This window comes from Oncorhynchus gorbuscha, linkage group LG21, assembly GCF_021184085.1.
Source record: "Oncorhynchus gorbuscha isolate QuinsamMale2020 ecotype Even-year linkage group LG21, OgorEven_v1.0, whole genome shotgun sequence".
Lineage (NCBI taxonomy): Eukaryota > Metazoa > Chordata > Actinopteri > Salmoniformes > Salmonidae > Oncorhynchus > Oncorhynchus gorbuscha.
In genome coordinates, this window is record NC_060193.1 from 57,307,988 (window position 1) to 57,331,770 (window position 23,783).

At 43.2% G+C, this 23,783-nt stretch overlaps 1 protein-coding gene and 1 pseudogene across 1 annotated transcript; one reads left to right on the forward strand and one right to left on the reverse strand.

The window, feature by feature from the left end:
• Nucleotides 1–2,477: 2,477 nt before the first annotated feature.
• LOC124008862 (reduced folate transporter-like) lies at nucleotides 2,478–9,296 on the forward strand. Its single transcript, XM_046320445.1, is given in 6 exon segments — nucleotides 2,478–4,004; nucleotides 5,722–6,018; nucleotides 6,020–6,503; nucleotides 7,442–7,634; nucleotides 7,813–7,954; nucleotides 8,069–9,296. Coding segments are annotated over 6 exon segments (1,593 nt in total). The 5' UTR covers nucleotides 2,478–3,731; the 3' UTR covers nucleotides 8,273–9,296.
• A 3,251-nt stretch (nucleotides 9,297–12,547) lies between these two features.
• The window catches only part of LOC124007822, a 36,659-nt pseudogene continuing 25,423 nt past the window's right edge, over nucleotides 12,548–23,783 (reverse strand).

Here is a 23,783-nt window from a genome sequence, read left to right on the forward strand (position 1 = left end):
GAGAACAAGAGTAAGACCCGGCCCACTCTCTCCTACTGGCCCAATGAGAGGCAGCTGTAAAACTGCACGACCAATGAGAGACGTTGAAGGCAGGGCCAATAGGTGCAATGACTCATCTGGCCAATCAGAGAAATTGCCTTTGGACTCTTAGAACCTCCCTCTCTCTTAATGACAGATTTAGGAAGGTGCACTTAGCCTGTGTGAGTGTTTTAAGACCCTGACCTGGGACACATTAGAGTGATTAGATTTGGATTCACCTAAACCAGTGTGATAACACAATAGGCAGCATTCTTCCCTACACCACTAGCTGAGATCCAGTCAGGTGCTGTACTGCATGCTACAGTCATTCTCATGTACGGCTACCCTCTTAAAGGAGGTTACGCATGACATGTTGCATTATTTCTGAAAACAGAACACACGCAGTCGTGCACACACAGACACACACACAGACACACACACAGACACACACACAGACACACACACAGGAATGCATGCATACACACATACAGAGTTGATTGTTAAAGAGGGAGGAGAGGTGGAACCTCTGATTCAGCAGTATTTCAGCCCTCTAATAAAACACAGCTGACAGGCTGTGCTGTAGAGGATGTACCTCCTCTATACTGGACAGGAGATGGCTATAAAAGATTCATAGAAAATGGGAGGGGAAAGATGGGCACAGAGGGGAAATATAGGCAGGGTTTACCAGCTGCGATGAAATGAGTATTGGTCGCTGTGGATAATATACAGGATATTGCCACAGTCAAACCAAGGTAACAGGAAAATGTTGTGGAAATGATGTCCTAAGACTCATTTCCCTCTCTGTCCGATTCCTTATAACCACTGATCTGAAAGAGATGGATAGTTTCTGGTTGAAAGCACAGAATACATTCATGGGTGAAAGTGATACAGCAGAATGGCCGCCACCGTATGCATGCATGCTATCCTTTCACATTAGGGTCTGGTTCTCAAAGGAGGTGACACAGAAGGAAGTGCTTCGTCTGGGAAACAGCACTAGACGCAGACGGGTCTTGGTTAGAAAAGGAAAGGTTGGATGGATCCAGAATTTGCAGTGAGGCCTTCCTCACAGCTATGGCTGTGATGTCCATGAAATCAAGGCACATTGTTGGACTGCCTTGGGATAACTGCATGACAACCAAATCCCCAGATATGTGTTTATGGGTTCTGTTGAGGGCACAGAAGATATCTCATGACTGGCTAAATCACATAACAGTTAAAGTGCTGTGACAATGGACTGATTCTCTCCATGTAGGCTGAGACAGTTTTTTACTTAAAACCAACCACATCATAATCAAATTGGTCATACCATACTTGGAGAACTATTTATATGAGTAGTAAATATGTTATAAATACCCTACCAAATCCCATAAAAGAACCCAGTTTGAAAAATAAGTAGGCAAATGCACAATAGGATTACGTAACACACTGGATAGTCAGTCACCACTCCATTGCTATGCCCTCATTTATAGCACCAAAGGTCAAACTCAGATTGCAAATGTTTGCTGAAGTTTGTTTATGATGTTGCAGGCTTTTTCTAGCATATTCATACTGCTAGACGTATTCCAAATCTGTATATAAAAGCTCACACGTGACGCGAAAAGAAAGTTTACAAATATTCTCATACGTTTTCTCCTCATACTATAACAACGTTTCTTTATTCAGTTACATTGTAACGCCGACATGTAGCCTACTCTTCAAAGATGTAATATGGACGTTCACACTGAGGGGATTCGTTTATCTAGCTCGGGTTACCCCGATGAGAGGAGTTTGTATCGGGTGAAGGTGATTGCATTCATTTTGGAACAGGGCAGCCTGAAGGGTGTTAGCCGGTTCTAAACAAAAGTGTATTAATTAAGGACGTGGAGTGATAAATCGGATTAGTGATGAGTCAGATTCTGTGCAAACGTGATAGCGATAAAAACGCTTTAATCTGCCTTCCCAATTAAAACTAGTTTGAACATTCAAACATGTATTTTTATGGAAATGAGATGCTGTATGTTTCGGGACGATTGGCCGAGAGGGCAGATTGCTGTTTGATTTGAGAAGGGCGCTCCTTCCTCCTAGCCTTCCCCAGATGACAAGAGGGCGCCATTTCTCGGTTCAACCCGGGCCAGGAAAATAGAATCCCCTCATTTCACAGCGCGCGCAACGATCACGTCCAATGATTATCCATGGGGCAATGTTCAGTTGCTTGCTCAGTAGAATGCTCTATGTTTTGTGTCGGGTGTTTGTCTTTAATCGTTAAATGTTCATGTGATATTATGTCCTAATATATTGGAATACATTATGTAGCCTATTGGCCATTGATATTTAAACCAGTGAAAATTATTGATCATTGAGTGATATACTAATGTTCATTGATAAATACCTTTTAAGGTGCATTTTGGATGATCTCCGGTCAATCAACTTAAACTACAGCCCCCATAGTTCCTTGCAAAATCTCACAGACTCAGTTGCTCTGAAATGCATTCAACTGAGCAACAGCGCGCACACGAGTTCAGTCGGGGAAGAATTTAGAGGTAGGTTTTTACCTACTTTCCTTGTCAATGTACAAAGTTGTATGTACATTGTTTAAAACCCAATTATTGGTGTCAACTTCAGCTAGCTAACAAGTTCACCAATGTTCCCTGCAATAAGATAATATTAACTCGCATGATGGAGCTAACATTAGCTAGATAGTGTCAGCTACTGTAGACAGTTAGCTAAATTGTATAGGCTATTTGATTTTAGCTGTAGCTAGCTCTCTGACATTGTTCACTAGCAAGGGGTTTATTAAAATAAGCTCCTACCTCTTCCAGACAAGCTTAGCTACCTTTAGCTAACTTACGTTAGCTAACCAGATTCCAGTCTGGAATACCTAACGTAACTAGTTAGCTAACATTGAATATGGCTCGTGCCAGCCATGCGTGCAGAAGTTGCACCCCTGTTTTAGCGAATACTTTTTAAAGTAACTATGTCTGGTCTCACGCATGCAGCATTGCAATTACAAATCTTTCTAACCATGGTCGTTCGTTGTGAATCCATTATTTCAGAGTGTGTCAACCCCAAGTTAATAAATCAGTCCAACAGAGAACAACAAAGTTATCATACACTGACTGCACCCAAATAATACTCGTTTACCTGACAGCTCAGATCTGTTAGGGTCTTTGTTTACCATGGTTGTTACTATAATACGTGTGATTTGATGTCACTGCCCGGGAAAGGACCGCTTTGGACATAGGGAGTTTGGTTGAGCACCATCCCACAAAATAATGAAGAATAAAGCACTCTGTCAGAAAACAAACTTTGAGTGATTATTTGCAAACATTATTGTATTTTACAGGTTCAAACAGACCAGAGGTCCAGCTGTAAACTAGCTTGCTTTCAATCATTGTTAATCCATGGAATGGAGCAAAGGTTGACCTTCTCTCATACATACAGTATGAAAATAGCTGCAGGTAGCACTTTAACTCCATGTTTGTCATTGTGAAAGGTTTCCCTCTCACCCCCTCTAATGTTTAACACTGGATCCTTTGTGGAACTTGTAAGGGAAGAGTGCTAACAGGAATCTCTACTCATTGTCTTCTTAGAACATCTGAATTGGTGGTTTAGGCCCTACTCTCTGGTTTCTATGAAAATTCCTATACCAAGCCTCACTATAGCAATACCACTTAGTCATTTGATACAGTCAGAGGTAGACTTGGGACCCCAGTGTCCATTGTCAGGCCACTACCATGGTGGGCAAAGACGCTATGGTGAGTGGGGACAGGGCTGTGGAGGAAGAGGTTGAACTGGACCTGAAGGAGACCTCCCCTGGAGAGCCTGACCCCGAGATGGCTCTTCCCCCACCTGAGGACCCCTCAGACAGCCAGACCAAGACCGCCCGTACCTGGGAGTTGTCGGTGGTGTTCCTGTGTTTCTATGGGTTTATGGTGCAGCTGAAGCCTGGGGAGCCCTTTATAACACCAAACCTGCTCAGCATGGAGAAGAACTTCACCAGGGAACAGGTCAGTGATGCACAGTCATCCCCCTATAACAGTTTGGAATGTTGGTGTGGTGTGTTTTGCGTGAGAGTGCAGTTTGTGTATGCAACTATCTGTGTGTGTGTCTCTTAAGTTGACCACAGTTTTTAAGGGTGGGTAGATGTGTAGGAGGTAGGGCTGCACAATGTGGGCGAATAATCAAGTTGAGAAAAAAAAATTCTTACCAAATGTTGCGATTTGATGTTAAATATGATATTGTGATATTGTCAGTGGTATGATATATATAATATATATAGTCACAAATAATATCCCGATATGTAACTGTTTAGATTTTGTCCCCCATCGCTATTAAGAACCAAAGTGGAAAGCGGCATCGTTCTTGTTTGGAACGATTAGTTGACTGCATTGACAGAACAGAATAGCATGCGAATTTACAGTGAATCTAACAGCAAGGGGGAGGAACTGCACCGCTTGGTGGGAAGCAGCCGCAAGAGGAGAAAACATGGCGTAAACTATAAAAACGTCCATTACACGTTTCAAAATATTGCTTGTAATATGGATCTCTTGTAATATGGATCTCTTGTAATATGGATCTCTTGCAATATGGATCTCTTGCAATATGGATCTCTTGCAATATGGATCTCTTGCAATATGGATCTCTTGCAATATGAGTCTCTTGCAATATGGGTCTCTTGCAATATGGGTCTCTTGCAATATGGGTCTCTTGCAATATGGGTCTCTTGCAATATGGATCTCTTGCGATATGGATCTCTTGTAATATGGATATTGCATATTAGTATTTTGATTACTATGTGAATTCAATTATTTTGGAGCAATAGTAGGAAGGATTGAGAAACTTATCTTCACTCTTGCTTAGTAAACAAGTATATTGTTAGTCGTGTCAACTATTGCTATCGGTCTTCTACTGAATTGAAATATATTTTTGTTATTGAACCTTTATTTAACTGACTTGCCTAGTTAAATAAAGGTTAAATGTAAAACATAAAATGATATATATATTTAAAGGCCAGGGCATGTCAGTTCAACCCGAGGCCCAATTGATTTTGAGGGATATGAAAGGCATTGTCCTGCGCTGGAGGCTATAGCCTTGTATGACACGTAGAAGGACAACCCTGATATAAGCTATATCAGCTGACACGTGTTCCATCTGAATTTATACTAGGAGCTTGAACTACAACCGCTCAATCCTAAAATAATTGAACCAGTGTTCCTTAGTCATGGAACCCACTGGACTGTAATAAGGCTATCACAGTGTGAGTGCAGTAACGCCTCCTCAGTATGGTCAAAGTTCACATTCCTACAAATTAGGGCAGTCTCTTTTTCTGATTGGTTACTGTAGGCTTGTCTGGCTCAGTATCAACTAATGAACCTAATGGCCTGAAGTCTGCAGACTCATTGGAAGGTGACCTTGCCTACAATGTAGCATTAGTTCAAATGAAGGGGATCAGTGAAGGTTTTTGCTCCCCTCATTTCCTGTAGACGGGGATTAACGTTGTTGCGTTGGCAAAGGTGTCAGCACAGCGACAAGGTTATTCTGAACAGCATATGAGGTATGTGCATTTGTCAGTGTTCGAGGACTCCCAGGAAACTAGCCTAAATATGCCATTTGAGAACACCTGCCGGCACATTTATAGACCCTTCAGCTTGGATTGGATTCCACGGAGTCCTCTGTCTCTTCTATGTGGTCTCCCCTCTCATACCCGCCATTCTCTTCCTCCAGGTGACCAATGAGATCAACCCGATCCTGTCCTACTCCTACATGGCGGTGCTGGTGCCAGTCTTCCTCCTGACAGACGTCTTGCGTTACAAGCCCGTCCTGGTCCTCTCCAGCCTCAGCCACGTGGCCATCTGGCTCCTCCTCCTCCTGGGTTCCTCCCTCTTAGAGATGCAGTTCATGGAGTTCTTCTACGGCATCACCATGGCAGCACGCGTGGCTTACTCCTCCTATATCTTCTCCCTGGTCACCCCAGAGCTCTACCAACGTGTGGCCAGCTACTCGCGCTCTTGCGTCCTCATGGGGGGTGTTTGCCAGCTCGGTGCTGGGCCAGGTGCTGATATCCGTGGGCAGGCTCTCCTTCGCCGTGCTCAGTGCTGTCTCCTTGGCCTTGGTGTCCTTCGGCCTGGTGCTCTCCTGCTGCCTGCCCTGGCCCAAGAGGTCCCTGTTCTTCAACAGGGCCCACCATGCTGCCCAGAGGAACCTCCAGGAGCAGGCCAGGATGAAGCAGGGCGAAGCGGGCTTGGGTTCAGGTGACACACCCTCCCTGGCCCCTCTCAGCTCTGGTTCCTCCTGGAGGGACTCTGTGTTTATTCAGATGCTGAAGGAGCTGAGGAACGTGCCGCGGAGGCCCAGCCTGAGACTGTGGAGCCTGTGGTGGGTGTTCAACTCCGCTGGCTACTACCTGGTGCTGTTGTACGTCCATGTCCTGTGGAACAAGGTGTACCCCGCCACGGAGAACAAACACGTCTACAACGGAGGGGTGGAGGCTGTCTCCACACTACTGGGTGAGGGATCCATTTCCCTAGGTTTTAGTCTGGGTACAAAGGCCCTCCAAAGCCAGGTATACAAGTGTTTTAATGACCAATCTGTAGCATTCACCTGGGTCTTTACTGTCTGACAGGGTTGGAGCCTGTGTTCTCCAAGTCAATGATTCCTTCAAAATATTAACACCCCTACAGCAGTTGGCAGAGGTAGTAGTGAGAGCACCATGGCAACATGCTTCAAGGTACATATTTTCTCAGTCAAATCAGTTCTCCGGCATCACGTAATGTCAGGTCAATAAGTTTGTCTTAGACCAGGGTTTCCCATCTCCAGTCCTCCAGTACCCCCAACAACACGTTGTTGTAGCCCCAGGCTAACTCGCCTGATTCAATAGTTGATGAATAGTTGACAAGTAGAATCAGGTGTGCTTGTCCGGGGCCACAACAAAAATGCGCACTGTTGGGGGGACTGGAGTTGGGAAACACTGTTTTAGACTGACCCCTCTCCAATGATTTAATTATGACTGAAATGACATGACCTAAACAGCTGACAAGGACAGGAGACATACAAAGCCCATCAATCTAGGAAGAGGAATTCCCATGAAGTAGAATGTGGTGAGACAATAGCAGACTAAACAGTCACGTTCTGTTGAAAGGTGTGGAAGATGACAATGGTTTAGTTGTTGATCACACGGCGAGATGACGTCAGACAATGTGCTGCTCCCCATAGTCATTTAGTAGAAGTATTTTATTGATGCATGATAATAACATAAAGGTTTACTGAACCAGCAATCCCCTCTGTTTGCCTTGATATGATAATGTCAAACTGTGACCCTGAGTCACACACACACACACACAGCATTTATTAAATGAAGTTCCCCCAAGCCTTAATCACCTACTCAGTCATTAACTTAGTCAGCTTATCTTCTTCGACTAACTCTACCTCGTTAACTCTGTCCCAGGTGCGATCACGTCGTTTGCAGCGGGCTTCGTGAAGATCCGCTGGAACGTGTGGTCTGAGCTGGTGATCGGCGTCATCACGGCTCTACAGGCTGGCCTGCTGCTCCTCATGGGGACCACCAGCAACATCTGGGTCTGCTATGTGGCCTACTCCCTCTTCAAGGGTTTCTACCAGTTCCTCGTGCCCATCGCCATGTACGTTTCCTTAGATCTACTTTTATTTAACGTTGTTGTATACATATAATGGGATTTTGGGGATTTTCATGTTCAGAAGTGTACAGTGTATGAATGCATTGTCAAATAGAACTGTCACGTCTTTCTTACTTTAGGCTGTACATTTAATTTGCTGACTATCCTGTTGTGGTGTTTGTAGTTTCCAGATCGCCTCCTCGCTCACCAAGGAGCTGTGTGCCCTGGTGTTTGGGGTCAACACTTTCCTGGCGACCGTTCTGAAGTCCATCATCACCCTCATCGTCTCTGACAAGAAGGGTCTGGGACTAGACGTGCACTCCCAGGTCAGTCACACACACTCTGATTACAACCACGCTCAGACAACTTCCTGCAAGATGACGTCACCCATATGGGAACACCATATGTTTTCTAATGAGTGCTGTTCTGTTCTCCAATAGTTCCTGGTCTACTTCTTCTACTTTGCCTTGCTGACAGTTATCTACCTGGGCTGTGCTGCCTGGGTCATCATTCGCCACTACAGGAACCAATCGGCAGGAGGTGGAGGGGACACCGACCAGGCAACGCCCACTGAGCTATGTCCCGTACCATCAAACCCCTCGGAGACGGAACCTCTGTCCAATGGGAACAACGTGAAGGGCTGAAAGGGATATTCCGGAATGTTGGCAGTGAAGCCCTTTATCTACTTCCCCAGAGTCAGATTAACTCGTGGAGACCATTTTTATGTATCTGCATGCCAAATTGCTAACTACCGTTAGCGTAATGACTGGAAGTCTATCAGAACAGCTAGCATGCAAGGTGTCCCTGTAGACTTCCTGTCATTGCGCTAGCTAACGCTAGTTGGCATTGGATCGCGAAACTACCTCTAACTTCCTTCATACTGGATGCAGAGACATACAAATGGCATCCATGAGTTCATCTGACTGTGTGGAAGTTGATAAAGGGTCTCCTTGCCAAAATCCTCAACTGTCCCTTGAACATTGTGTCATCTTTACATCAACACCTAAACCCCCTACACTGACTTTGAGTGGTCTAAACGGTCTGGGAATCTCTCGCTACGGTTTCCACACGACTGCACAAGGACAGATGAGACTTAGAGGTGAGTCGAGACCTCATGCACTTCGTTGGATGTGTTGGGGGAGCGTAGTTTACCAGTATTAGTGAACAGTCACTGTTCTCAGCCCTTAGTGCCTTATCCGTTATATCCAACGTGTATTCATTTCACCAAAAGGATGTTATTATGGAATACATTTTTTTTATTTTTTATAATTACAGGCAGGGCCCACCTACATTACTACAAGATAATAAAAGCTCACTCGATCGAGCCTAATGGTCTTGTAAGCAGCGGTGGAAAAAGTACCAACTTGTCATACTTGATTAAAAGTAAAGATACCTTCATAGAAATGACTTAAGTAAAAGTCTAAAAGTATTTGGTTTTAAATAAACTTAAGTATAAAAAAGTAAGAGTATAAATGCTTTCAAATGACTTATTAAGCAAACCAGATGGCACAATTGCATTTTTTCTTCATCAGTAGCCAGGGGGACACTCCAACACTGAGACATCATTTGTGTTTAGTGAGTCCGCCAGATCAGAGGCAGTAGGGATGACCAGGGTTGTTTTCTTGATAAGTGTGTGAATTTGACCGTTTTTCTGTCCTGCTAAGCATTCAAACTGTAACGAGTACTTTTGGGTGTCAGGGAAAATGTATGGAGTAAAATGTACATTATTTTCTTTAGGAATGTAGTGACGTAAAATTTGTCAAAAATATAAATAGTAAAGTACAGATACTTTTTAAGTAGTACTTAAGTATTTTTAAGTACTTTACACCACTGCTTGTAAGTAGCAATACATGGCCTTGTATGTGGTACAAATCACATTGTGGGAACACCTCTAAGAGAATGAATTAGGCTGTTTGGGAAGGTTTGCATCCTAAGCAACCTGCCTCAACATTTTTGGAATTACAATAGACCAGCATATAGCTACTGTAGTAGGTACATTTAAGGAATTTTCTTTTTCGGCGTTAGATCAATCCCTACTTCTCACTCAAACAGTGTTTTGTTTTTAATAGTCACGAGTTTGGGCCTAGTTGTCAGCCTAATGTTCTCAGAGAGACTGTTGACATGTAGTGGCTGCTTTGCTCTTTTTATCCCAAATGGTGTTATCCACGGGGGGTATTATGTTCAGAGTTTTCCAAATACAGGGTAATCATATGTTCCCTGATGTTAAAGCACGTTTGTTTTCGTAACTCTGACTGAGAAAATAATAATCTCAAGTAGAGGGGACCAATAGGAAGTGATCTACAGAAACAGTCTAACGAATTCTACTGGACTACTTCTTCTACTGATGGAACAGTAGCCTGTTATATTCAGCAAATGATTCACTGTTTTTCGATCATTAGGAATTCTCGACAATTGCTGCAATTGTATTGATTAGCAAAAACCATATTTTTTAATCTGTGTGTCTATTGTTAGATGTACAGAAGTCCTCCAGTGAGAGAGGTGTGCCTCACAGGACCATGATTACTATGTGATCACATTAGCATTGCTTTAGATTAAGTAGACACGTGACAGGATGCGTTTTTGGGCTGCAGAATCTTCCTGAAGATTTTATTTGAAGAGTGAAAATATTTCCTAAATGAAGCCCTTTGTGTGTATGTTCACTACACTCCCATTGTCTTAGGTTCAATCAGCGATTGTTTGTGAACAATGCAGATGCCAATTGTTTTAGGGGCCTTCAAACTAACCATGTCAGTGGACTTTTATTTTTTAAATTTCACCTTTATTTAACCAGGTAGGCCAGTTGGGAACAAGTTATGCTTGCTGCCAGTGAGTAATTCAATGCACCTTGTGTCAGGAAGTGTTTTAGTGACCTGACCATTTTGTGTATAGTTTTGCCTACGGGAGAGTGGGGTAAGATAAGCCATTATTTACGTTCAGCACTTACGTTCAAACACTTTGTAGTTTATATATATATATTTTTAACATTGGCCAGGCCCTGTTACCTCATATCCCAGTGATAATGCCTTGCATTATGCCTGGGATGAAAACACTTCAATTTGCTCAACTTGCCATTGGTTCAACTTTTACCCCAAAGCAAACATTTAGATTATATTAGCACACACACATACAATAAAGCACTTTCATGCTGATGTATAGAATAATCTTAAAATGATCTACTTTGCTTTAGATACAAGCATCATGAAACCTCTATAACAGAAATGAATTTGACTTGGTGAAAATCTTATTTTATTTTTTATATATATTTTTTTTACTTAACTTTTTCCAAATGGTTTCTTCCTTCAGACTCCATGAAATGATGACCTCTTCCTAGATATTTGTTCAAATGATAACATTTTGTGTATAGTTTCCTAGAAACAAGGGTGGCTCAATTTACCTCTTTGGCTCAACTTACCCTACTCTCCCCTATTTTTGTTTAAATGTTTTCATGCAGATTTGTCTTTTCTCCCCCAGCAGTGCTAATAATACGTTCATTGTCATCTTTTCTAATAGGAAGCCCACGTGAATGTGAATGTGTAAACTGGAGTATAGTTGTTATGAACTACTGCAAATGAGTTTGAGGATTTAGCAATGAGCTGGCAGACATTTATTCTGCATGTTATTTTCGAATGAGCTATTTTGTATTGTTTTGATGCAGGGGTTCTCAAATGTTTTTGCTTCGTGACCCACCAGTTGAGCTGTGTTTTGAGTCTCCACCCACCATAAGGGTTGAGTGGTAAAAAAACACACACACAGACCAAAGCATAAATATGATCTTGGCAGTGGACACAATATTTTGCTGTTTCAAAGCTAATCCCCTGCAATTTCACATCCTGCCATGGAGCTGAAATAAAAAATTTGCAATTTTAAAACCAATTTCCTGCAATTCTATGCATTTTGCCATGGAGCTGAGATTTTGTTTGCTTTTAAGCAAATTTCATACAATTCTATGCATTTTGACATGGCTGGTGTTTTTATGCACAAACATAACATCAGTGGAGGCCTGATTGTCTAGCTTTTATTTGTTGATCGTAAATTCTCAAAGATTATAGGCTATTATTGAAAAATATATAGGTCCGTTCTCTTTTCTGCATCCCATCCCAGTTTGGGAACTACTGTTTTAATGGAACAATTTATTTATCTGTGTGCGTAAGAGTAAAATTGTGTTTTCTTAAATGTTTGTCACTGAGGAAATAAAATGCAAAATGAAGTTGAAAAATGTAAATATCTTTTAGGCCTATATGTTTATTCTTTGGAATCTGACAACTCGAGGAACTCGTATCTGGTGTACCCTTTACATTCTGAACGTGTTTATACCATACTCAAAGTACGCCCATAAATGCAGATTATACCTACCCATTTAAAATTTAAAGTGGAATTTAAAATGGAAGGTTCCTTTAATTGAATTGCTGTGCATAGGAAGTGGTTTGCTGAATTCCCCTCCCCTTGAGTAATCTTAGGACCATCTTACTACAAAACTGAGAAATCATGTCAGGATATAGACTATAGTAGTTGAGTGTCTATTAATTACATGTAGGGTGGATAAAAGATGTGTGTGAACAATACAAGCACTTAACTTGAGAACGCTATGTACAATGGGTCCGGAACACGAGATGTGCAACTTGAACTTTGCACTATTCTCTAATTGATGTAAAAGGTCATATCTCAAGGTAGGTTTCAGCATATAGTGATGAGGTTGTAGTGTATACAATGATTTTTACATGGTCATATGGCGTAAACAAATACAAAGGTATGAGATTAATTGCACCTAATGGTCTATATGCCGTGCAGTATACTAGCCAATGAGTTCAGTATAGGATAAGATTTGTAACGTTAACTGTCAGAATTGTTCATGTTTATTATTGTCACACTGACTTCAATCAATGCCGAATATACACTTTGGGTGAGTGACTGTGAACCTATTTTGTTGCTGTAAAAAAAGACTTGTGTCAACATTTTATTTTTGATTTACAAATAAATCAGTTTGGAAAAACAATGTAGCATTTGTTTGTTTGCAATAAACATTGATGACATTGAGAGAAATGGCACAGTACATGTCACCTCAGGAAACTCCTCACCAGGGTCATATACCGTTTAATTCAGTGAGCTGCAATGCTTTCGTCTTTGGATTTTGTATTAAAAGCCTTATTTAATTTCTATCACAGTACATAGACATGGAAAACACTTAAGAGCACTTTTTGAGAATTTTGAAACGCAAAAGGACATTGCAAAACAAAAACATAGTAATTAGATTTTTGATACAAAATGTAATGATTCTTGGCCCAGACTCATCTCTTCCTCTGTCATTACATAGATCCATGGAGTCCATTACTGAAAAGTGTGAATGTTAAAACTACTTTTAAAAAATGTTAATCGCAAAATAAATACTCCATTTGTTATCAAAACATTTTAAATATCCTGTTCCCTTATGTCCGCTAGCAAAATAAAACCATCCAACATTTATGACAATGTTATAGATAGTACTTCAAAAACTGGTTATATGTACTGATTACAACAAAATGTAAAGTGAATCAAAAATTACAACATTGGATAATAATCATTTAATGTACAATACTGCAACAATTAGCTTGTTGGAATCATAGAGAACTGAATTAGTGTCCTGTTTAATCTGTAGGTGTGGTCTGTGGTGTGGTTTGATTCTAGGGCAAACTGTTAAAAGGCTATAAACTTCCTACAGTGCAGGTATTATGCTTTTCAGGGTAAGACCACAAAAAAAACATGTACGTTGTGATAGTCTGTCCTCTAACCCACAATGAACATGGCTTTCTGAAGTGGACAGTGAAAGAAGTGGAATGAATACAAACTTGACTGAAAACCACAGTGTTGAGGTGGTTACAGAACAGTGATTTAGACATATGTGCAGGGGGTCGGGGTGGGCTGTTTGGTCAGCTGCGATCAGTGTATAAGGGGGGTGGATTGGGTATAGGGGGGGTCCATCTCTTAGCCTGGTTGTCGCTGTTCTAGATCAACCCCATATTATGGACATGTGGTCCTATTTGGCCAGCTGGACTGAGTGTATTGGAGAAGGGGAATGTAGCTGTTATATACAAAGCACCATTGTGTGTGTGTGTGTGTGTGTGTGTGTGTGTGTGTGTGTGTGTGTGTGTGTGTGTGTGTGTGTGTGTGTGTATCAGTGGAGGCTCCTCAGAGGAGGAAGGGGAGGACCATCTTCGGTTAAATTTCATACAAATGTAAACATTAGAAACATTCAAGTTATACTTTATGGTAAAACTATACTAAATATATTCATATGTCCCCAAATAATTGATTAAAATACACTGTTTTGCAATGGTCTACAGTAACTTCAAAAGCACTGTCTGGGGTAGCACCATGGTGTAGCCAGGGGACAGCTAGCTTCCATCCTCCTCTGACTTCAATACAAAACCTAGGAGGCTCGTAGTCCTCACCCCCTTCCGTAGACATACATGGTAATTATGACCACTTCCGGAGGAAGTCCGCCAACAGATCAAAGCTTTTATGATCAGAGAACAAACATAGTGTGTTGTATTGGGATTGTGCCACAGAGCATTATGGGGATTCTATGTGTTGAGAAACTTGCTGACATTGTCGGATAGAGATTAAGAGTGAACAGTGATAGTTGAGCATTTTGGGGGATTTTATTTAATCCATTTTTTTTTCAAATGACAGGAGACAGAAGATGTATATTATAAATTGTTTTCTTGGTTTTAGAAAAAAATATATGTCCAGTTAGTACAATTGATTTAACATTTTTTAAAGTTAGCCTCGCTAACTTCAGTAGCAAGCTATGTACCAGCGCGAAGTGTGCAGTTTACACGGAAAAGGGAGGGTCGACCTCTGCCTGAGATCTTCATGAAACTGATGAAAAGGTGAGGGCGTTCAATACCAACTGGTATCAAAAGTAAAGATGGTAACAGGGAGCCTTTCATCAGCAATTCAGCTGCCTGTATTGCTGGCCTTGCCTGCTTTAGGGAAAGTCTGAGCCTTGGTCCAAAGGTGGGTACAGTGACCTGAAGAACATCGATTGTTCAGCTAAACGGCATAACAAAAGCAGGGATCATATAAATGCCGACATCGCATTCAAGCTTCTGGGAAGAAGCTGCATCGAGGACAAGACGAGAGGGAAAATTCCCGCCAACAAGGGCAACTACAAAGAGCTTGCAGAGGTAATGGCACGTTACGATGCTTTACTTGCTGAACATGTCAAACTTTCGACACTTTTCTAGGATGTCGAAAACAATTCAGAATTATTTGATAGCTTCATCGCATCATCCATAAACATTTCGATTAAAGAGAGAGGTTGACACAGCGCATTTTTTTTCGCGTGCGCTCAAGTAAGCTTTCCTCTTTCCTCCGGTATTTATTTAGCAAAGATGATAACACAATCACTCCGGACAGACACAAGCAAATACTCATGACATAAATGTTGCAGCAGCCTAGGCTACACCTAAACGCTAGAAATCGGACATGCTGTATGGGATGAAAACGAGACTATATTTCAGTATGATCAACTGTAGGCTCCTAATAAGAGAAGCTGTATACAGCCTATGCACCCTGTCCGTCTGGTCAGGATAAACTGATTGGTAACATTAAGTATTTATAGTCCATTTGTGTGTCAGGAGAAAATGTGATCAAATGTAGTTTATATTCAAAACTGGGCTGGCTAGGCTTATTAACTGGAATTAATCAATCAACATAATAGGGGATGATAGATGTGAGTAAATGTTTTATAAGGCCTACAGTTGCATAGGCCTACATGATGAAAACATGCATAAATCGAGCTCAGCCAGTTGTCTATTTGTCTGGGTAGAGGAAATCCCTGTATCTGCTATTTGTATTTCCAGGGAAGTCCCCTCCTGTTCCCTGATTAAGAGGTGATGATCACTCCACTATCATTGTCAACTATCTCCTGACATGAACTGAATCCATGTCTCATGTTCCCGCTCATCCACTGGCACATTGAATGTTTCCTCTCCAAGCTCTGTAAGTCCCCCTATCAATGTTCTCTCATTCATTTATGTAGAGTCAATCACAAACACAATCACATTATTACACATCAATCATTTTACTCCTTGCTTAGACTAACTCATTCTTAGCCCTTTTGTCTAACTGTGTCGTGTGTTGTGTTATTGTTTGTCTTTCTAGGCAAATCCTGTCCTGCACTGGTCAAGCCTCTGAACACCTCAACTCATGCCTCATACCCTCATTCAATCACTGCTGTGGTCCCTTTCCAACACTGTAAGTAGCCCTCTCATTCCCATTCCCCATAATAGTGTACTAAAATTGTCTTTATTAAATGATTTAGGTTAAAATCATTTGTATTTGACGGTTTTTGAAACACACTTTGTTGTCTCCGTGCGTTCTGCGCCTATACCCTGGGTCACCATCCTCCTCATTTTTTAAGTCACCAGCCTCCACTGGTACTTACGTTTTGTTAGGCCTCCTGGATTGGCTGATGTGTTTGTGTGTGTTTTTCATTGGGCTTATCTCTTGATCTGGCTGTAGTGTGTGTGTGTGTGCGTTTGGTCGGTCAGTCCTATCTCTTGGTCTGGCTGTAGTGTGTGTGTGTGTGCGTTTGGTCGGTCAGTCCTATCTCTTGATCTGGCTGTAGTGTGTGTGTGTGCGTTTGGTCGGTCAGTCCTATCTCTTGATCTGGCTATAGTGTGTGTGTGTGTGCGTTTGGTCGGTCAGTCCTATCTCTTGATCTGGCTGTAGTGTGTGTGTGTGTGTGTGTGTGTGTGTGTGCGTTTGGTCGGTCAGTCCTATCTCTTGATCTGGCTGTAGTGTGTGTGTGTGTGTGTGTGTGTGTGTGTGTGTGTGTGTGTGTGTGTGTGTGTGTGTGTGTGTGTGTGTGTGTGTGTGTGTGTGTGTGTGTGTGTGTGTGTGTGTGTGTGTGTGTGTGTTTGTGTTTGGTCGGTCAGTCCTATCTCTTGATCTGGCTGTAGTGTGTGTGTGCGTTTGGTCGGTCAGTCCTATCTCTTGAACTGTCCGATGTAGCTGTTCTCGATGCAGAGCACGGCGTAGGAGCTGTGACAGCTGCTGGTTCTCTGTTGGAGGAGCTGCCCCCCCTGTAGAGAGGAGGCCATGCCCGTCAGCGCACGCTCCCCTATACGCCACGTCTCACAGTAGTTATCCATCTGGCCGTTCCCCCTGCTGGTGGAACCGTGCCATATCATCTTGTCTGGCCTGGGTGAGGAGAGGGAATAAGGGAGAGAACGAGATGAAGGGTTGAATCATCATATTTTTGCTTCCATTCACTTTCTCAGCTGTTAACTTGACATAACTTATCAATGCCTCCTCATGGGTGTTGTAGAAAGAGAGGTTTTGATATTTTGTGTATAGTGAGTGATATGTAGAAGTGTAGTTTATCACCATGTGCCGTCTGTGAAAATGTCTTTGCCATCGAAGGAGTAGATGGGTACGTTGTCCTTCACTCTGCCCTCTGAGTCACTGAAGATGGCCTCCCAACTGTCAAACAGGACCTCGTCCTATAGAGGGGACAGACAAATGGTTAGGGACGGTTGCTGCCAATTACTTAAATGATATGGAATGATACTGGGATTCTGAATGAAGCTGAAAATGCATCTCAGTCTTAGCCGACTGTACCTTTAGGTTGACGATGGGCATGCGGTCTCTGTCTGACTTGCGGACGATGCTGTAAAGATCCTGGAGCTTGGAGGAGAGGAAAGCCCGGAAGGTTCCCTTCAGCCCGATGGCCCGAGCCTGGTTGAAACACAGGAAGTCTGCCCCTCTGATACCCCGCATGTTACCCCCCTGGGGCGCGTTCAGGGCGACCAGGTGAATCTGCAGAAGGAAAGAAGAAGAAGAAAAGTCTTTAAAAACGTGCTTCCCATCACATCCACGATCAGAAGTATTTCAGCAGTGGCATGTTTTTAGGTTACATTTATGCCATTTAAATCACTGGCTACTCACGCTTGGTCCTGACGTGTGTTGGTGGCTGGGGGTCTCAGGAGGTCTGGGTCTGCGTTGTGGGGTTACAGGGTAGCGGGTGTCTGAGTAAACCGGGTTCTGTGGGACAGGGGCTGGCTTGGGCTGGACAGGGTCAGGGTTGTGCTGGTGGTCTGTATAACTGGGGTACCGTGGATCAGTGTGTGAGGGGTATCTAGGGTCTGAATGTGAGGGGTAGCGTGGATCCGGCTGGGCTGGGTAGCGTGGATCCGGCTGGGCTGGGTAGCGTGGATCCGTCTGGGCTGGGTAGCGTGGATCAGGCTGGGCTGGGTAGCCTGGATCAGGCTGGGCTGGGTAGCGTGGATCCGGCTGGGCTGGGTAGCGTGGATCAAGCTGGGCTGGGTAGCGTGGATCAGGCTGGGCTGGGTAACGTGGATCCGGGTGAGTTGAGTAACGTGGGTCAGGGTGAACAGGGTGTTGTCCCTCAGGCTGTGGCTGGTGGGGGTCTAGCTGTCTGGGGGGTTGCTCTGTGGCAGTGTTCGAGGGATGGTCTGGCTGGTAGTAGACCACTGGAGGAGGGTCGACAGCTGCTACCTCATTACCCTTCAGATGGATACAGGCAGAGAAATCATGTCAATAAGATTCACTAATGTGATTAATAACTTCATTAAGTGAGTCCTTCACTGTCACAATAGTTTGTCAGCATTTCTCAAGTGCACATTTCCAACGACTTACCTGGTCAGGGGGTAAAGCTATGTGTGGTCCAAGCTGAAAGGTAAAACTTCCAAGTTAATCATGTAAACATTAACAAAGGATGAAGGTGTTGTATTTTATAAATATAGTGGCTTGCATCCATTACACCATTACACTGCACCTGGATTTGCCGGAAGCCATCTCGTACTCTGATGTAAAAGTCTGTTTGGTCGACCAGATACACCAACGTCCCCTCTGCCTGTCGTCTGGCCGTGGCTGTCATCGTGTCGTATGACCTCAGCACCATCACCTGTTCAAACGTGGACGACAAGGAGCTAAATGATGGAAGGGGTGTATATATCATCACAGTGAGGCCCCGTCCAGTAACAGGCCCTAACCTCCTAGACCCTACACTAGGAATGGAGGGGTTAACAGACTCACCCCAGAGGAGTGTCCATCAGTTCCAGGTGGGCCAGGAGGGCCCGGAGGTCCAGGGATGCTGATGGCTGAGATGTAAAAAGATCACATTCATTGAAGCTGTTAACCAAGGAGCTACTGTACTTCATGTCACCAGAAAGTTGTGTTCCTGCCTATGTACTCTATGTATGAGTGTGTGTGCGAGAGAGTACGCCTCACTCTGTGTTGGCCTGTAGGCTCCAGGTGAGGAGGATGATCCTGAAGGTCCAGGGGGCCCCGGTGGGCCTGGGTTCCCTTGCCTGCCTTCGTACTCTCTTCCTGGGTTACCTGGAGGGCCCTGGGGCCCTGAAGGACCGATGATGGACTCTCCCTTTGGCCCCTGGAGATCGATAGATATTTGTCCTGCTCATTAAAACTTTCTAATTGAATTAAATTCCACATGTCTTTTGATGCAAGGCACTGATTAAACGTGGAGAATGCAGTAAAATAAAATGGCTGTTGTTGTTCAGTGGTTATTCTTACTGGAAGTCCTGGAGGTCCAGGTTGACCACCCTGTCCACCGTAACCGCCACCATAATATCCTCCGGCTGGCTCGCCCTTCTCCCCCTTCATCCCCGAGTCTCCTCTCTCTCCCTTCATCTCCCTCTGCAGGGACACGCACACATACACACACACACCACGTCATTTGACCTCAGGTCAAACACATACAGACGCATGGCGGGTCGTGAGTGTAGAGCTCCTTTGTCGTTACGTCACTTACCTTGAAGGTGTAGATGTCAAAGTTGGACGTGAGACCTAGAGTGGAGACGATAGAACGTGAGTTCAATCAGCTCAATCTCGTGTGTTAGTACACCTAAGGCCAGCGGAGGTAAATAACTAGCTGCTTTTACTGTACCTGGTACCCCGGGTATTCCTGGTACTCCACGATCACCTTTGTCTCCTTTGGAGTCTGATGGGTGGAGGAAAAAGGCCAACATGTAAGCCAACACATGACATCGTTTTACATGTAATGTTCTATGTCATGGTGTGGGACTGGCCAATGAGAATGAGTTGACTTACCAGGATATAACCGTGATACATCATCCCTCTGAGTGTGAAACAGAACAAAGGAGAGAAGAGTTACACTACTGTACCTTGGAAAGAGACCCTATCAAACCTGACTGACTACAGCATATACCTCACAACACCAACGTCTGGGAAAGATACAATACTGGATCAGACATCTACTCACATTGAACCTGTCCAGAGGTACTGCTGGCCCGGGGGGTCCGGGTGGGCCAGGTGGTCCTGGAGGACCCTAAAAACATGGATCAATCTGGGTTAAACTGATGCCCTGTCTGGGTCATGACGGTCTAACCATACCACTGCTTTTATGAATGATTTGACATGCTGACCTCTGGGTTGCATCCCAACAGTCTTTCACGTATGAATCCCATCAATCACCAACCAGCGGTGTCATACTTACTCCATATCCTCCAGTCCCTCCCGCTGAATCCCCCCTCTCTCCTTTGACACCATTCAACCCAGGACGGCCCTGTAACCAACACACTGGTTCACATTCAGCAGCAGTCCATCACCATGTTAATACTGAATGGGAAGTAGCACACTTGGATCCTTTCTAAGTCACACTTCAGTGCCATTTAGCAGACACTCTTATTCAAAGCCACTTGGGTGGTCCCAGGAATCGTACTCACTGCCATTGCAAGCGCCATGCTCTACCAACTGAGCTACAGAGGACCACCACTTGGCTAATTGCTGAACAGAGATACTTACCGGTCTACCTGGCATGCCTATATCTCCCTTTAGACCAGCTGGACCATAGGGACCCTATAGAGACAGAGAACAATATAAATCTACCAGCTGGACCCTATAATGACAGAACAATATAAATTTACCAGCTGGACCCCATAGAGACAGAGAACAATATAAATCTACCAGCTGGACCCTATAGTGACAGAACAATATAAATCTACCAGCTGGACCCTATAGTGACAGAACAATATAAATCTACCAGCTGGACCCTATAGTGACAGAACAATATAAATCTATCAGATGGACCCTATAGTGACAGAACAATATAAATCTACCAGCTGGACCCTATAGAGACAGAACAATATAAATCTACCAGCTGGACCCCATAGTAACAGAACAATATAAATCTACCAGCTGGACCCTATAGTGACAGAACAATATAAATCTACCAGCTGGACCCTACAGAAACAGAACAATATAAATCTACCAGCTGGACCCTATAGTGACAGAACAATATCAATTTACCAGCTGGACCCCATAGAGACAGAGAACAATATAAATCTACCAGCTGGACCCCATAGAGACAGAGAACAATATAAATCTACCAGCTGGACCCTATAGAGACAGAACAATATAAATCTACCAGCTGGACCCTATAGTGACAGAACAATATAAATCTACCAGCTGGACCCTATAGTGACAGAACAATATAAATCTACCAGCTGGACCCTACAGAAACAGAACAATATAAATCTACCAGCTGGACCCTATAGTGACAGAACAATATAAATCTACCAGCTGGACCCCATAGTAACAGAACAATATAAATCTACCAGCTGGACCCTATAGTGACAGAACAATATAAATCTACCAGCTGGACCCTATAGTAACAGAACAATATAAATCTTCCAGCTGGACCCTATAGTGACAGAACAATATAAATCTACCAGCTGGACCCTACAGAAACATAACAATATAAATCTACCAGCTGGACCCTATAGTGACAGAACAATATACATCTACCAGCTGGACCCTATAGTGACAGAACAATATACATCTACCAGCTGGACCCTATAGTGACAGAACAATATACATCTACCAGCTGGACCCCATAGAGACAGAGAACAATATAAATCTACCAGCTGGACCCCATAGAGACAGAACAATATAAATCTACCAGCTGGACCCTATAGTGACAGAACAATATAAATTTACCAGCTGGATCCCATAGAGACAGAGAACAATATAAATCTACCAGCTGGACCCTATAGAGACAGAACAATATAAATCTACCAGCTGGACCCTATAGTGACAGAACAATATAAATCTACCAGCTGGACCCTATAGTGACAGAACAATATAAATCTACCAGCTGGACCCCATAGTGACAGAACAATATAAATCTACCAGCTGGACCCTATAGTGACAGAACAATATAAATCTACCAGCTGGACCCTATAGTGACAGAACAATATAAATCTACCAGCTGGACCCTATAGAGACAGAACAATATAAATCTACCAGCTGGACCCTATAGTGACAGAACAATATAAATCTACCAGCTGGACCCTATAGATACAGAACAATATAAATCTACCAGCTGGACCCTACAGAAACAGAGAACTATATACAGTACATCCATGGTTATCGATGGCTAATCAGAAACAAAGCATGTCACTGTTAAAGGAGAGTACTTACAGGAGGTCCCTCAGGTCCCGGGAGTCCCTTCTCTCCCTGCACACACAGAGGTCAAAGGGTATCAACATTTTATGTTGCATGGCACATATAAAAGAGATGGACAAGCATAATAACATACAGTATTTCTACCAACTATAAATCTTGTGTGTGGTTTTTCCTCACCGGTTGAGACCCCAGCCCTCCCAGGTACAGGGCTCTTCCATCAGGCCCCATGATAATACCAGGTTCTCCTTTCTCCCCCTGGACAGGACACAGGGTGGAGACATGTCAATACTTCATGCAATTTTCCCTGTACTGTACAGAAAACAAGATATGAATTAAGTTATTACCAGACCTTAGCTGCGTATCCTGGCTGTCCAGGCTCTCCTGTATCTCCCTTTGGTCCCATAGGCCCCTACAGAAGAAGTTGTGATCAGTATAAATAACAACCTTGTGTGTGTATATTTTTAAAAGAGAGTTCCATTAACATGTTTTAGGCAGTTTTCAATATACAACTAGTGTATAAAATCATGTTTTAGGCAGTTTTCAACATACAACTAGTAGGCCGTACAGCATTGTTTTATTTTATTTTAGGGAGCACTATTAAGGTGTTTCAACTGTGAAATATATCTTTTTTGAAATGTTCCATTAACATGTTATAAAATAGCTTTTGCCGCAATCTCCACCATACATCTAGAACAACACTGTCCGTTACACTATTTGGTGCGTTTCAACTGTGAAATATCTTTAGAAACAGTCAAGGTAAGTGTCTCCACTCCACTGTGTGTTCATTGGCAGTATGATACTGATACATACTGGGAATCCTGCCCGGCCGGGAAGACCCGGTCCTCCCTGGAGAAAAGGAAATAAGGGTTAGAGTGACTTTCTAAAACATTATAAAACTGCATGTAGAGTAGCATAGTGACTGTCTGCTGAGTCAAACTCTCACCTGTCCTTGATTCCCAAGAACTCCATCAAACTACAACGAGACAGAGACGGGTAGGTCAGTTGTGTCACTGAAACATCACTATGATCCAGAGCAGACAAGAGCGTACAGTACACAGCCACACTCACGCTGCCTGAGGTCTGGTAGATCTGTCCCGGTGGGCCAGGGGCTCCCGGAGGTCCAGGGGGCCCCCCTTCACGTCCTGGCTCACCCTACAACACCACACACACAACAACATGAGAGCCGTGGGACACTACCGTTCAAAAGTTTGGGGTCACTTAGAAAAGTCTTTGTTTTTGAAAGAAAAGCAAATGTTTTGTCCATTTAAAATAACATCAAATTGATCAGAAATACAGTGTAAACATTGTTAATGTTGTAAATGACTGTTGAAGCTGGAAACGGCAGATTTTTTTTATGGAATATCTACATAGGCGTACAGAGGCCCATTATCAGCAACCATCACTCCTGTTTTCCAATGGCACGTTGTGTTAGCTAATCCAAGTGTATCATTTTATCACCCTTTTGCAATTATGTTAGCACAGCTGAAAACTGTTGTTCTGATTAAAGAAGCAATAAAATAACATTTTAAAAAATCAACCACCAAAATATGGTAATCGGGAGTAGGTAACTCACCCTTTCTCCTCTGTCTCCCCTCTCCCCTTTGTCTCCCTGTGTATACACAAGAAACAAAACAGAATAGGTTAGTGCACTTTGTGTGGGTTACTCTAAAGCCTAAGTAACATTCTAATAGAGTCTGGGGAGAT